This window comes from Anomaloglossus baeobatrachus, chromosome 2 (genome assembly GCF_048569485.1).
Source record: "Anomaloglossus baeobatrachus isolate aAnoBae1 chromosome 2, aAnoBae1.hap1, whole genome shotgun sequence".
Lineage (NCBI taxonomy): Eukaryota > Metazoa > Chordata > Amphibia > Anura > Aromobatidae > Anomaloglossus > Anomaloglossus baeobatrachus.
Window position 1 is genome coordinate 736,667,219 of NC_134354.1, and position 14,464 is coordinate 736,681,682.

A 14,464-nucleotide genomic window follows, 5' to 3' on the forward strand; every position below is an offset into this window, starting at 1 on the left:
ATATAGGGCCCCCAGCATGCTCCCTTCTCACCCCACTTTTGTCGGCGGTGTTGTTAAGGTTGAGGTATCCATTGCGGGTACGGAGGCTGGAGCCCACATGCTGCTTTCCTTCCCCATCCCCCTTAGGGCTCTGGGTGAAGTGGGATCTTATCGGTCTCCAGGCACTGAGACCGGGCTTCATCCACAACTCCTGTGGAGCCTGATGGATAGGAGCCGATACCATTCAGGGACATGGCCCTGCATCTTAAAGGTACTCTGTATCCCTATGGGGACCGCACACGGCATCACCTCAGCTTTGCTGGGTGTGCTAGTGCACCGGGGACCGCGGCGCTGACCGGGTCTATATGTGCCATTACACACTCAGCGTCGCTGAGTGTGTTTATATGTAAGGGCTACCGCACTGACCGCCGTTGCCACGGGACACTGCGGCGCGGCTGGGACTTGTAGTTCGCCGGGGACTTTCACGCGACCGCGCTTTTACGGCGGCCGCGTTTATTACTACAGTCCCCGGCTTCATTGCGGCCTAGTTTCCCTTTTTCTCTCCCGCCCTCAGCCCTGACAGGCAGGGGAAGGGCGGGACGCTGCACGGAGCGAGCAGCAATGAGGGCTGGAGTATGATTTACATGCTCCACTCCCCTCACTATGCACAGTGTGAGCGCCCGTTTCGCGCTCTTTCCAGGCCACGCCCACAGCTTCCTCAGCTCGTCAGGACGCCGCAGCCATTCCTGTCAGCTCCACCGACGCTGCAGAGAGGGACATATTCATGGGAGACCCAGACACGGTCTCTGGTGGCCTCACAACCGCTTAGGCGGCTGGTAAGCAGCACATGTGGTGCTAGCCCCATGGTGCTGTATTGTATTGGTACATTATTTGTGTACTGTATATAATTTACACTGTATGAGCACAGTTCTTTCTGGCTATATACCCTATTGTGTTACTCAGGGAAAACTATAGCATGGCGCCCACAAAAGGCAGGGGTGCCAAAACACAGGCTTATTATGTTGCCTGCGCCGCATGTAAGACCCAGCTACCGGCAGGTTCCACTGACCCTCATTGTGTACAGTGTTCGACCCCTGTGACACTTCCTCAGCCGGATCCTCTGCTAAGAGGGGCCCAGGGGGAGCCACCTGTTGACAATGTCCAGGTGACGGGGACTGAGTTTGCAGCCTTTAAGGATCAACTCTCTGAGACTATGGCTAAGATACTAGAAGCCTTGCAGTCCAGACCGGTATCTCAGCAAAGGGACTCTGTTGAATCATTGTTCCATGACCCCCCTCAGTTGGACCAACAATGTCCTCACGGGGTATCTCATACATCCCAGACGGAGGGTTCGGACTTAGAACCTAGCCCCAGATCGTCTAAGCGGGCCCGCTTAGAATTTCCCTCGACATCATATTGTTTAGGGTCTCAGCGGGGGGATTCTCTGGTTGATGATGCGGAGACAGCTGATCAGGATTCTGATCCTGGGAGCGCTCTCAATCTTAATTCTCCAGACGGGGACGCCATAGTGAATGATCTTATTGCATCCATTCATCAGTTGTTGGATATTCTTCCCTCAGCCCCTCCGGCGGAGGAGTCAGATTCTCAGCAGGAGAAATTTCGCTTCAGGTTCCCCAAGCGTACACAGAGTATGTTTCTAGACCACTCTGATTTCAGAGAGGCAATCCAGAATCACCATGCTTGTCCGGATAAGCGTTTCTCTAAGCGCCTTAAGGATACACGTTATCCTTTTCCCCCAGAAGTGGTTAAAGGTTGGATTCAATGTCCCAAAGTGGATCCTCCAATCTCCAGACTGGCGGCTAGATCCATACTTGCAGTGGAAGATGGGGCCTCGCTTAAAGATGCCACTGACAGGCAGATGGAGCTCTGGATGAAATCCATCTATGAAGCTATCGGAGCTTCTTTTGCCCCAGCTTTCGCAGCCGTATGGGCGCTACAAGCTATATCAGCAGGTCAAGCGAAAATTGAAGCGGCCGCGCCACAAGTGGCTTCCATTACCTCCCAGACCTCGGCAATTGCGTCTTACGCTATGAATGCTGTCCTGGACTCGGTGAGCCGTACGGCAGTTGCGACCGCCAATTCGGTAGTAGTCCGCAGGGCCTTGTGGCTACGGGAGTGGAAGGCAGATTCCGCTTCCAAAAAGCGTTTAACCGGTTTGCCAATTTCTGGCGACAGGCTCTTTGGCGAGCGCCTGGATGAAATCATCAAACAATCCAAGGGAAAGGATACATCCTTACCCCAGCCCAAGCAGAACCTCTCCCAACAGAGGAGAGGGCAGTCGAGGTTTCGGTCCTTTCGGGGCGCGGGCAGGTCCCAATTCTCCTCGTCCAAAAGGTCTCAGAAAGAACAAAGGAACTCTGATGCATGGCGGTCTAAGTCACGTCCTAAAAAGGCCATTGGGAGCACCGCTAACAAAGCGGCTGCCTCATGACTTTCTACCTCCTCTAGTAGCATCCTCGGTCGGTGGCAGACTCTCCCGCTTTTGCGACACCTGGCTGCCACAAATAAAAGACCGCTGGGTGAGAGACATTCTCTCTCACGGTTACAAGATAGAGTTCATCTCTCGTCCCCCGACTCGATTCTTCCGGTCCTCTCCGCCTCCCGAGCGAGCCGAGGCTCTTCGGCAGGCGCTGGGCACCCTGAAGGCAGAAGGAGTGGTGGTCCCTGTTCCTCTTCATCAACAGGGCCACGGTTTTTACTCCAACTTGTTTGTGGTCCCAAAGAAGGACGGGTCCTTCCGTCCTGTCCTGGACCTGAAACTTCTCAACAAACACGTAAAGACCAGGCGGTTCCGGATGGAATCCCTCCGTTCCGTCATCGCCTCAATGTCCCAGGGAGATTTCCTTGCATCGATCGATATCAAGGATGCTTATCTCCACGTTCCGATTGCCCCAGAGCACCAACGCTTCTTGCGCTTCGCCATGGAAAACGAACACCTGCAGTTCGTGGCACTACCATTCGGCCTGGCAACAGCCCCACGGGTTTTCACCAAGGTTATGGCTACTGTAGTAGCGGTCCTCCATTCTCAGGGTCATTCTGTGATTCCGTACTTGGACGATCTGTTGATCAAGGCACCCTCTCAAGAGGCATGCCAACACAGCCTCGACGTTACCCTGGAGACTCTCCAGAGTTTCGGGTGGATCATCAATTTTCCAAAGTCAAATCTGACACCGGCCCAATCACTGACGTACCTTGGCATGGAGTTTCATACCCTCTCAGCGATAGTGAAGCTTCCGCTGATCAAACAGCAGTCACTACAGAAAGGGGTACAGTCTCTCATTCAAGGCCAGTCACACCCCTTGAGGCGCCTCATGCACTTCTTGGGGAAGATGGTGGCAGCAATGGAGGCAGTTCCTTTCGCGCAGTTTCACCTGCGTCCCCTTCAATGGGACATCCTACGCAAATGGGACAGGAAGCCGACGTCCCTCGACAGGAACGTCTCCCTCTCTCAGGCGACCAAAGCCTCCCTTCGGTGGTGGCTTCTTCCCACTTCATTATCGAAGGGGAAATCCTTCCTTCCCCCATCCTGGGAAGTAGTTACGACAGACGCGAGTCTGTCAGGATGGGGAGCGGTTTTTCTCCACCACAGGACTCAGGGTACGTGGACCCGGCAAGAGTCCTCGCTTCAGATCAATGTTCTGGAAATTCGGGCAGTGTATCTTGCCCTGAAAGCGTTCCAGCAGTGGCTGGCAGGCAAGCAGATCGAATTCAGTCGGACAATTCCACAGCGGTGGCATACATCAATCACCAAGGCGGCACACGCAGTCGTCAAGCCTTCCAGGAAGTCCGGCGGATCTTGATGTGGGTGGAAGCCACGTCCCCCACCATATCCGCAGTTCACATCCCAGGCGTGGAAAACTGGGAAGCAGATTATCTCAGTCGCCAGGGCATGGACGCAGGGGAATGGTCCCTTCACCCGGACGTGTTTCAGGAGATCTGTTGCCGCTGGGGGGTGCCGGACGTCGACCTCATGGCGTCCCGGCACAACAACAAGGTACCAATGTTCATGGCACGGTCTCAAGACCCCAGAGCTCTGGCGGCAGACGCCTTAGTTCAAGATTGGTCGCAGTTTCAGCTCCCGTATGTGTTTCCTCCGCTGGCACTGTTGCCCAGAGTGTTACGCAAGATCAGGGCCGACTGCCGCCGCGCCATCCTCGTCGCTCCAGACTGGCCGATGAGGTCGTGGTACCCGGATCTGTGGCATCTCGCGGTCGGCCAACCGTGGGCACTACCAGACCGAACAGACTTGCTGTCTCAAGGGCCGTTTTTCCATCTGAATTCTGCGGCCCTCAACCTGACTGCGTGGCCATTGAGTCCTGGATCCTAGCGTCTTCAGGATTATCTCAGGATGTCATTGCCACTATGAGACAGGCTAGGAAACCAACGTCCGCCAAGATCTATCACAGGACGTGGAAAATTTTTCTGTCATGGTGCTCTGCTCAGGGTTTTTCTCCCTGGCCATTTGCATTACCTACTTTTCTGTCCTTCCTTCAATCTGGACTGGAAAAGGGTTTGTCGCTTGGTTCCCTTAAGGGACAAGTTTCTGCGCTCTCGGTGTTTTTCCAGAAGCGCCTAGCTAGACTTCCACAGGTACGCACGTTCCTGCAGGGAGTTTGTCACATTGTTCCACCTTACAAGCGGCCGTTAGAACCCTGGGATCTGAACAGGGTGCTGATGGTTCTTCAGAAACCACCATTCGAGCCAATGAAAGATATCTCTCTCTCACGCCTTTCGCAGAAGGTGGTCTTCCTAGTAGCAGTCACCTCTCTTCGGAGAGTGTCTGAGCTAGCAGCGTTGTCATGCAAAGCCCCTTTTCTGGTGTTTCACCAGGACAAGGTGGTTCTACGTCCGGTTCCGGAATTTCTCCCTAAGGTTGTATCCCCCTTTCATCTCAATCAGGATATCTCCTTACCTTCTTTTTATCCTCATCCAGTTCACCAATGTGAAAAGGATTTGCACTTGTTAGATCTGGTGAGAGCACTCAGATTCTACATTTCTCGTACGGCGCCCCTGCGCCGCTCGGATGCACTCTTTGTCCTTGTCGCTGGCCAGCGTAAAGGGTCACAGGCTTCCAAATCAACCCTGGCTCGGTGGATCAAGGAGCCAATTATCGAAGCTTACCGTTCGGCTGGGCTTCCGGTTCCCTCAGGGCTGAAGGCCCATTCTACCAGAGCCGTGGGCGCGTCCTGGGCTTTGAGGCACCAGGCTACGGCTCAGCAGGTGTGTCAGGCGGCTACCTGGTCGAGCCTGCACACTTTCACGAAACACTATCAGGTGCATACCTATGCTGCGGCGGATGCCAGCCTAGGTAGACGAGTCCTTCAGGCGGCGGTTGCCCACCTGTAGGAAAGGGCCGTTTTACGGCTCTCTTACGAGGTATTATTTTACCCACCCAGGGACTGCTTTTGGACGTCGCAATTGTCTGGGTCTCCCAATAGAGCGAAAAAGAAGAACGGAATTTTGTTTACTTACCGTAAATTCCTTTTCTTCTAGCTCTAATTGGGAGACCCAGCACCCGCCCCTGTTTTTTTGTGTACACATGTTGTTCATGTTGAATGGTTTCAGTTCTCCGATGTTCCTTCGGATTGAAGTTACTTTAAACCAGTTTGTAATTATATTTCCTCCTTCTTGCTTTTGCACCAAAACTGAGGAGCCCGTGGGAGCACGGGGGGTGTATAGGCAGAAGGGGAGGGGCTTAACACTTTTGAGTGTAATACTTTGTGCTGCCTCCGGAGGCATAGCCTATACACCCAATTGTCTGGGTCTCCCAATTAGAGCTAGAAGAAAAGGAATTTACGGTAAGTAAACAAAATTCCGTTCTTTTCCTTTTAGAATCTGTTATACGGTTGAAGAGATATACACCTTTTAGTGCTCATTTTTATAGTTTATAGGAAGGGGGCGTGGTTCCAGGGGGAATTATGCAGAGCAGCCTAAAGACACACCCCTGAGGAGCATGTGGGCTCCTCCTCGATAAAACCTATAAAAATGTTCATATCTCTGAAACGATTTTATGGATTTAAAAAAAAAAAAAAGCAGAATCCTTAAAGGATGAGCGGGAATACATGTGGTCACTTATGACCTGGTGACAGGTCCTCTTTAATTTCCCTGCAGATCAGTGGGGGACCAGTTTCAGAGACCCCTTCCGCTCACTCAGCAGACCTCTCAGAAATCCACAGTTCAGCACACAATCGACCTTTTATTATAGATTTTCTATTCAATCCATACTTTGTTCATACTCTGGCAGTAGCCCTGCAATTCTGCCCCCTGAGCTGCACACTTTTTAGAAATCAGTGGGGGAGGGGGTTTAGGACCTGGACCCCAACAATCTGTAGGGCATTTAGTTCAGATACTTCACAATATAATATCCTGTATTCTGCCAATTATTGTGTAATGTATTTATACTTATTTTTAGTATTGATGGGGCAATAAACCTCTTATCTTCATTGCTTGTGTTGCTCTCTGTTATCATCCATTTCAAGCTGGGGACTGACTCTAGTGTTGATCAATAAAACTAGTGGAAGGAAGTTGAGAAGAATGACTGCACAATTTCATCACTACATTATAACAATCGTTTCCTGATGCAATTGCAGGGTTGAATTTCAGCCATATCTCCATATAACCCCAACCTAACGATAAGGAATGCTGTAGAGTCTTTCTCCTTTTAGAATTTCCTGTTGCTTTATTGCGGTGTTACTATTGCTCCTACTCATAAGAGATATATTCCTAATATTATGCAATTGCAGCATATGTCGTCCTACAATTAATGGGCGACAACAAAAAATGACTATTCAAACCAAGCACAAGCGCGTGGTGCACCCTTGACGTGGCTGAACATTCTCATCTACTTGTCTTACATCTATTTCTTCCCTCCTATTCCTTGATTGCCAGATTTGTCTTCACAGAAGTCATAAATGGTCTGAAAAAGATAGAAAACAAGTAGGTGGGAGGGTGCACTGAACTACTCAGACACACCAAGCGTCTGTGCATGGATTGGACAGTCATTTTGTGATGACAAAAAGGCTGTTTTTCTCCATTAACATGTACGAGTGTCAAGGTAGAAATTTGGGTAAAGATAGCTAATGGTATCTTCATACAGGATATCCAGAGACCGGTGCCGTATTAGCTGTATATCAGTGCTGATATTAATGAATCAGACAATGATCACACAAGACATGTTCTCTCCTTGAGCCAGCGTCACCCACTGAACCTCGTGTATTGAATAGATTCAATTATACAGAATGCATCATTGACCTTGGAACTAGAGCACAGAGTTTAGGGAGTATTCCTCTCCCCAATCTTTCCCAGCATGCTGTAAAATACATCTATGTTCGTTATACATTCTTTCTGTGTGAATCTACTGATAAGACCTTTGCTCATCATTATAAAAACTTTAATTGTTTGTACATCTGTTCACTTATTCTTGGTAACCCCTTCATAACTATGCAGCTTAAAATTATATTATAGATCTGTGCAATTGATATATAGACACACAGATAATTATGCTACTACATCTATTTTGATTATTTACATACACAGATATTCTTATTACGTTTGAACAAACAATTTATAGCTTAGGCCACCTCCACATGAGCATCATGTACTCAGCTGAGCATCCATGCTTTTTCAGTAGGTAGAGGGGGCAGATGGGGGTATAGGGCATGTCGAAACCGAACATGCTCAATTTCCCCCACCACCCCCAAGATCTATTGTCAGGTTAAAAGGAGAACACAATGCACACCCAAAATTGGCAAGTTCAACTGATTTTATCCTTAGGTAGCTAGGATACTGGCTACTAAGCTGCAGAGGAGTGTCTGACGATTGTGGGGTGTTGTGATCCTCAATGTGTCAAACAAACCACCGATCAGATGTGGTATGGAAAACAATCGATATGTTTATAGGATCCTAAATGGGCTGTCCAGGATGTAAAAACGTATGTTATAAAATATTATATATATAGACTCGTACATCTATATATACAGTATATATAGCCAGCAGCTCCAGTGCCAAAGATGCTGTTTGTTTACTTACCTTCAAGTGACCACTGCAGCCAATCACTGACTTTATTGATTGGATTCAGCTGTTATTGATGGATGTGCGTAATGCGATGGAACCATGGAAGTAAATAAAGACCTATAGGGGGCACAGATTGTCTGTGCTAAAGCTGCAGGGCTTCGGATTGGACAGGTGAATACTGTTTTGATTTATCACTTGGTTCCATAGGGTAATCTCCATAGGATCAATAGCTGATTGGGTAGATAAGGTAGGCACCGGATGATACATCTGTGTGGCCACGCTTAGGGCTAGATATTGGACTTTAGGTTGGAAATCATTAGGCCATGTCCTTTACACCAGCCCATACGTCCTCCTGTGTGTTCATGTTTGCTCTCCATACTGTCCAGATCGTTCTTCTGTCTAATGAACTGTCTTTGTTTGCGTAAAGCTGTGCCGCAGCAAATCTGAAGAAACATGTCCCCAGGTAACACAACCAAGCCTCTGATTCATGACCACTCCATCCAAACATCATGTCTTACCAATGGTCGTCTCTTCCATCTGCAGTATCTGTAGGGATTGTTCATAGTAAAGCTCATCGTAGATATCATCCATCTCTAATGGTAGATTCAACCATCCGCGTTTCACGGTCTGAGCAATGTACGGAGCGACCACGGGTGTCCGAACTGGAGCTCGGCAGCTTGATGTATGCCTATACAGCTGCCGAGTTCACGTCCGGAGACCCTTGGCCAGTCTGGTTACACTCTTGGGTCAAAAACACAATCTATAGGCTTCTAGTATCACCACTCGTTACAGAATTAAAGGGACAGCGTCTCACACGGGCATGTTTATATTATTTTGAGTCTCCTGGATGGAAATAAGGTCAGGGCAGGTAAAAAAAAAAATCACTGCCAAGGAGAACGTGGAGTTACTTGTGACAATAAATGTGATTAAAGGAGAAATTCCCTTCTGAAATGAAGCAGATCCCTGAAGATTATCAGGTGACAGCCATCATGCAACGCCCCCTGTGGAGATAATGTACATGACAGCCATACAAATTAGATTGTATTACATGGCTGGACAATGTCCACCATACCTGGTGCTGCTGATCTTCATGGTTCTCTTTCCCGGCCAAGAATAGGGAAGCCATCATCATAAATTGACCTATTGTTGAAAACATATGTTTTGTTACAGGTATTGTATGTATGTATGTATGTGTATAAACGGCATGTATGTATGTGTATGCATATGCATATGTGTGTGTGTGTGTATGTAATGTGTGTGTATGTATGTATGTGTTTATAGATATATATAATACTAGAAGGTGGCCCGATTCTAGAATTTACGTATTGTGTAGTTAATGTATGATTTTTGTTATATATATATATATATATATATATATATATATATATATATATATATATATATATATATATATATATATATATATATATATATATATATAATTATGTTGTGTGTAGTTACCAAGTGTTTGTGTAGGGCGCTGTACATGTTCTGGGTGTTGTCTGGGTGTGGCGGCGGGTGAGAGCAGTGTTGTTTGTGTGTTGCGTTGTTCGTGGAGCGCTGTGTGTGTGTTGCGCGGTGGGTGTGGGGTATGTGTGTGTGTGTGTTTTGGTGGGAGGTATGTTTTGTGCAATGTGTGTGTTGTGCGGTATGTGCGTATATTTGTGTGCCGCGCTGTTTGTGTGTTGGGTGTTGTGTGTGTGCGGCGTTGTGTGTGTGGGTGTCTGTGTAGGGCGGTGTTTGTGGTTCCCAGTGTGTGTGTGTGTGTGTGTGTTTTGGGGGGAGGTGTGCACCCCCCATCGTGCTCCATCCCCCATGCTGTGCACCCCCCATCGTGCTCCATCCCCCATGCTGCGCACTCCCCATCGTGCTCCATCCCCCATGCTGCGCACTCCCCATCGTGCTCCATCCCCCATGCTGCGCACTCCCCATCGTGCTCCATCCCCCATGCTGTGCACCCCCCATCGTGCTCCATCCCCCATGCTGCGCACTCCCCATCGTGCTCCATCCCCCATGCTGCGCACTCCCCATCGTGCTCCATCCCCCATGCTGCGCACTCCCCATCGTGCTCCATCCCCCATGCTGCGCACTCCCCATCGTGCTCCATCCCCCATGCTGCGCACTCCCCATCGTGCTCCATCCCCCATGCTGCGCACTCCCCATCGTGCTCCATCCCCCATGCTGCGCACTCCCCATTGTGCTCCATCCCCCATGCTGCGCACTCCCCATCGTGCTCCATCCCCCATGCTGCGCACTCCCCATCGTGCTCCATCCCCCATGCTGCGCACTCCCCATCGTGCTCCATCCCCCATGCTGCGCACCCCCCATCGTGCTCCATCCCCCATGCTGCGCACCCCCCATCGTGCTCCATCCCCCATGCTGCGCACCCCCCATCGTGCTCCATCCCCCATGCTGCGCACCCCCCATCGTGCTCCATCCCCCATGCTGCGCACCCCCCATCGTGCTCCATCCCCCATGCTGCGCACTCCCCATCGTGCTCCATCCCCCATGCTGCGCACTCCCCATCGTGCTCCATCCCCCATGCTGCGCACTCCCCATCGTGCTCCATCCCCCATGCTGCGCACTCCCCATCGTGCTCCATCCCCCATGCTGCGCACTCCCCATCGTGCTCCATCCCCCATGCTGCGCACTCCCCATCGTGCTCCATCCCCCATGCTGCGCACTCCCCATCGTGCTCCATCCCCCATGCTGCGCACTCCCCATCGTGCTCCATCCCCCATGCTGCGCACTCCCCATCGTGCTCCATCCCCCATGCTGCGCACTCCCCATCGTGCTCCATCCCCCATGCTGCGCACTCCCCATCGTGCTCCATCCCCCATGCTGCGCACTCCCCATCGTGCTCCATCCCCCATGCTGCGCACTCCCCATCGTGCTCCATCCCCCATGCTGCGCACTCCCCATCGTGCTCCATCCCCCATGCTGCGCACTCCCCATCGTGCTCCATCCCCCATGCTGCGCACTCCCCATCGTGCTCCATCCCCCATGCTGCGCACTCCCCATCGTGCTCCATCCCCCATGCTGCGCACTCCCCATCGTGCTCCATCCCCCATGCTGCGCACTCCCCATTGTGCTCCATCCCCCATGCTGTGCATTCCCCATCGTGCTCCATCCCCCATGCTGTGCAACCCCCATCGTGCTCCATCCCCCATGCTGCGCACTCCCCATCGTGCTCCATCCCCCATGCTGTGCACCCCCCATCGTGCTCCACAGTCACACATCAGACAGTATACACGCACACATCAGATCGCATACACTCACACACACACACACACACACCCCACTTCTCCCTGTGCCCACCGGTGGGCGGTCCCAGCAGCTGTGCTGCACGCCGTGCTCCTCTGCCGACACATATCCGATCGCATACACTCACACACTCACACATCAGAACACACTCACACACACCCGATCGCATACACGCACACACACATTGACGATATCGCACATACGCGCTCACACAATCACAACATCCGGAGATACCACATGCTTCCGGCCATGTGATCCTCCGGCAGGTCCTGGAAGGTCACTGCACAGTATCGCCCGCCGAGAAGCAAGCGATATCACGGGATGTTGTGAGTGTGTGGATGCGATCTGATGTGTGTGTGAGGTGTGTGTGGATGCGATCTGATGTGTGTGTGTTCTTATGTGTGTGTGTGTGTGTGTGTTCCGCCGCTGCAGGACCTTGATGCGCTCACCTCGGGGCGAGAGGCCATTCCGTGTGTGGGGCGGAGTCTGGGCGAGCGGCCAATCCGTGCGGGGGGGCGGAGGCGAGGCGAGCGGCCAATCCGTGCGGGGGGAGCAGGCGAGGCGAGCGGCCAATCCGTGCGGGGGGGCGGGGCCTTGGCGAGCCCAGCGGCCAATCCGCAGTTTGTCACCGTAAGGACATGGCCAATCCGTGCGGGGGGGCGGAGCCGAGGCGAGCCACCAATCCGTGCGGGGGGAGGAGCTGAGGCGGGCGGCTAATCCGTGCGGGGTGCGGAGCCGAGGCGAGCGGCCAATCCGTGCGGGGGGAGGAGCCGAGGCGAGCGGCCAATCCGTGCGGAGGGGCGGGGCCATCTCGAGCCCAGCGGCCAATCCGCTGTTTGTCACCGTAAGGACACAATTTTGGAGCAAGACAGACAGACAGAATAAGGCAGTTATATATATATATAGATATATAGATATAGATAGATATAAAATGTATGTATATATAATATATAAAAATGCTAATTATATATTTAGCATTTTTTCCCATATCATGATCTTTATTTAAAAACAAAATAAGTAGTAATGATGATAATAATAATGGTAATAATCGCTGACCACCTCCTTTCATTATGACCTATACACACTCATTAGATGCTTCAATACAAAATATAAGGTCAGGATCTCACCTTTTGTGGCTATGTAAATGTGTTGTTTCCTGAAACAATAAGGTCTTAAAAAAAAAAAAAAAAGTCCCCAGTGGCCATAGTGAAAATTGCAAGAGTTCTATTTTTTTAATTATTAGTATTATTATTAGTATTAATAATAATATAATAATATCACTACAGGTTGTGATGTGGAAAAAGAAAAAAAAACAAAAAACCTTTTAACACCTGGTTTAAATAATGACATTTTTTGGTGATGGCTTCTCTTTAAGCAGGGAACTAGCCCCCTATATGATATTTGTATGCCATACTAGGGCTCCTGGACAGAGGTGGCACCATCCTTTAATATACATCCCTTGTGCTTCTGCAGGTTGGAGGCCACTGCCCTAAAGAAATATTAGACTCCAGGAATTTACTAGTCTTTCCCTCTATAAGGCACATGTCCGAACTTGTGACTCTCTGTCCATTTAACATGTAATAGTTAGATTTGGCATCATTCACACACACACATCCCATTTTCTCCATGTTTTGCCAATGCACTAGATAAATAAGACTCTACGTCATAATTTTCTTTTTTTTTTTTTTGTCTATTTTGCAGAACGAGCTGGCAGATACCAGAGCCAAATTCCATGTCCTTTTCCTGTTCTTCGTGTCGGCCATGTTCTTCATCAGTATACTCTCGTTATTTAGCTATCACTGCTGGCTTGTTGGGAAAAACAGATCCACGATAGGTAAGACCAATCAGTCCTCTATAAGCACAAAGCGGATGCCTGACCACTCCAGTCTAGTCCTGTGCTTTGTCTAATCTTCTCTCCTAGCGCACAAGTAGAGGTCGTACATAAGGAGCAATTTATCCTCAGCTTCACGAATACATGGTCGTGGTATAAAGTAATTAATCAGGTTATCCAAAGGATTAAAATAATTTTAAAGGGGTTAAGGCTGTTAAAAGACAAAAGCAATACTTGCACTCCCTGGGGCCTTGCTGCCCCTACTGCTCCCTGGGGCCTTGCTGCCCCAACTTCTCCCTGGGGCCCCTACTGCTCCCTGGGGCCCCTACTGCTCCCTGGGGCCCCTACTGCTCCCTGGGGCCCCTACTGCTCCCTGGGGCCTTGCTGCCCCTACTGCTCCCTGGGGCCTTGCTGGCCCAGTTCTGGCTCTTACCCACTCCCTGCTGGCCTCTACTTTCCAATCATGTCTCCACACCCAGAAAATTACAGTCGGCTCAGCCAATCACTGACCACAGTAATGACCCTCCTCTGTCAGTGATTGGCTGAGAATTCACTTCCCGCCAATTATGGTGTGCTGAGAAGAGACCAGCAGGGATGGGGTATGCATGAAAACTGGAGCGACAGAGGTCCGGGGAGGGGATCACTTCCTCTATCTGATCATTTATATCCTCTAGACAACCCCTCTAACCAGACCCCCTTCATTGCACTTATCTGTATATGGGGCAGTTGATGCCCAAAAGTGGGGGGCAGTATATCTGGCTAACTATATGATGAAAGAAAAGGAATTTTCTGGGTAAATGGAAAAAGTGGCCAAAGAATTTTCACTAATTTCTTTGGTGTAGATTTTTTTTTTAATTATTAAGCTGTAGTTTAGAATATGTATTTTATTGCTCTAAGTTATCCACTAATTTTATGACTTTTATTATAGAGGCTTTTCGGGCTCCTTCTTTTCGAACCGGTCCCGAAAAAGATGGCTTTTCCCTTGGCTTCAGCAAGAATTTTCGAGAAGTCTTTGGGGATGAAAAGAGATATTGGCTGTGTCCCACATTCACAAGGTAAAGTAATGTATATGTAAAGTTCCCAAACCCTGCATAAAACCCAACATAATCAAAGGAGACACGTACCAAAATCAGTATATAAACCCTTTTCTCGAATTGTACCCAAACGCAAAATCTTTTTTTTTAAATCAGGTTCATTTTTATTTAACATCAAAATTATACAACACATAAAATAATTCCCTCCATAGAAATATCACAGAAAGGGAAAAAACCTTTAGTCAATAAGAAAAAACACACAAATAACATAATAAACAATGCACCCGCAGTCCACGTCTCATTTCAATATGGGTCTCAAAGT

At 49.7% G+C, this 14,464-nt stretch overlaps 1 protein-coding gene across 3 annotated transcripts in view; it reads left to right on the plus strand.

Annotated features, from left to right (window-relative positions):
* The window catches only part of ZDHHC20 (zDHHC palmitoyltransferase 20), a 96,298-nt gene that overhangs the window by 68,174 nt on the left and 13,660 nt on the right, over positions 1–14,464 (plus strand). For 2 of the 3 annotated variants that reach the window (XM_075337394.1, XM_075337395.1), the window contains exons 8-10: positions 8,441–8,476; positions 12,979–13,111; positions 14,037–14,163. In XM_075337394.1, coding sequence (XP_075193509.1) covers positions 8,441–8,476; positions 12,979–13,111; positions 14,037–14,163 — 296 coding nt within the window. The remainder of the gene's footprint in view (positions 1–8,440; positions 8,477–12,978; positions 13,112–14,036; positions 14,164–14,464) is intronic. The other variant, XM_075337396.1, reaches the window with a different exon arrangement.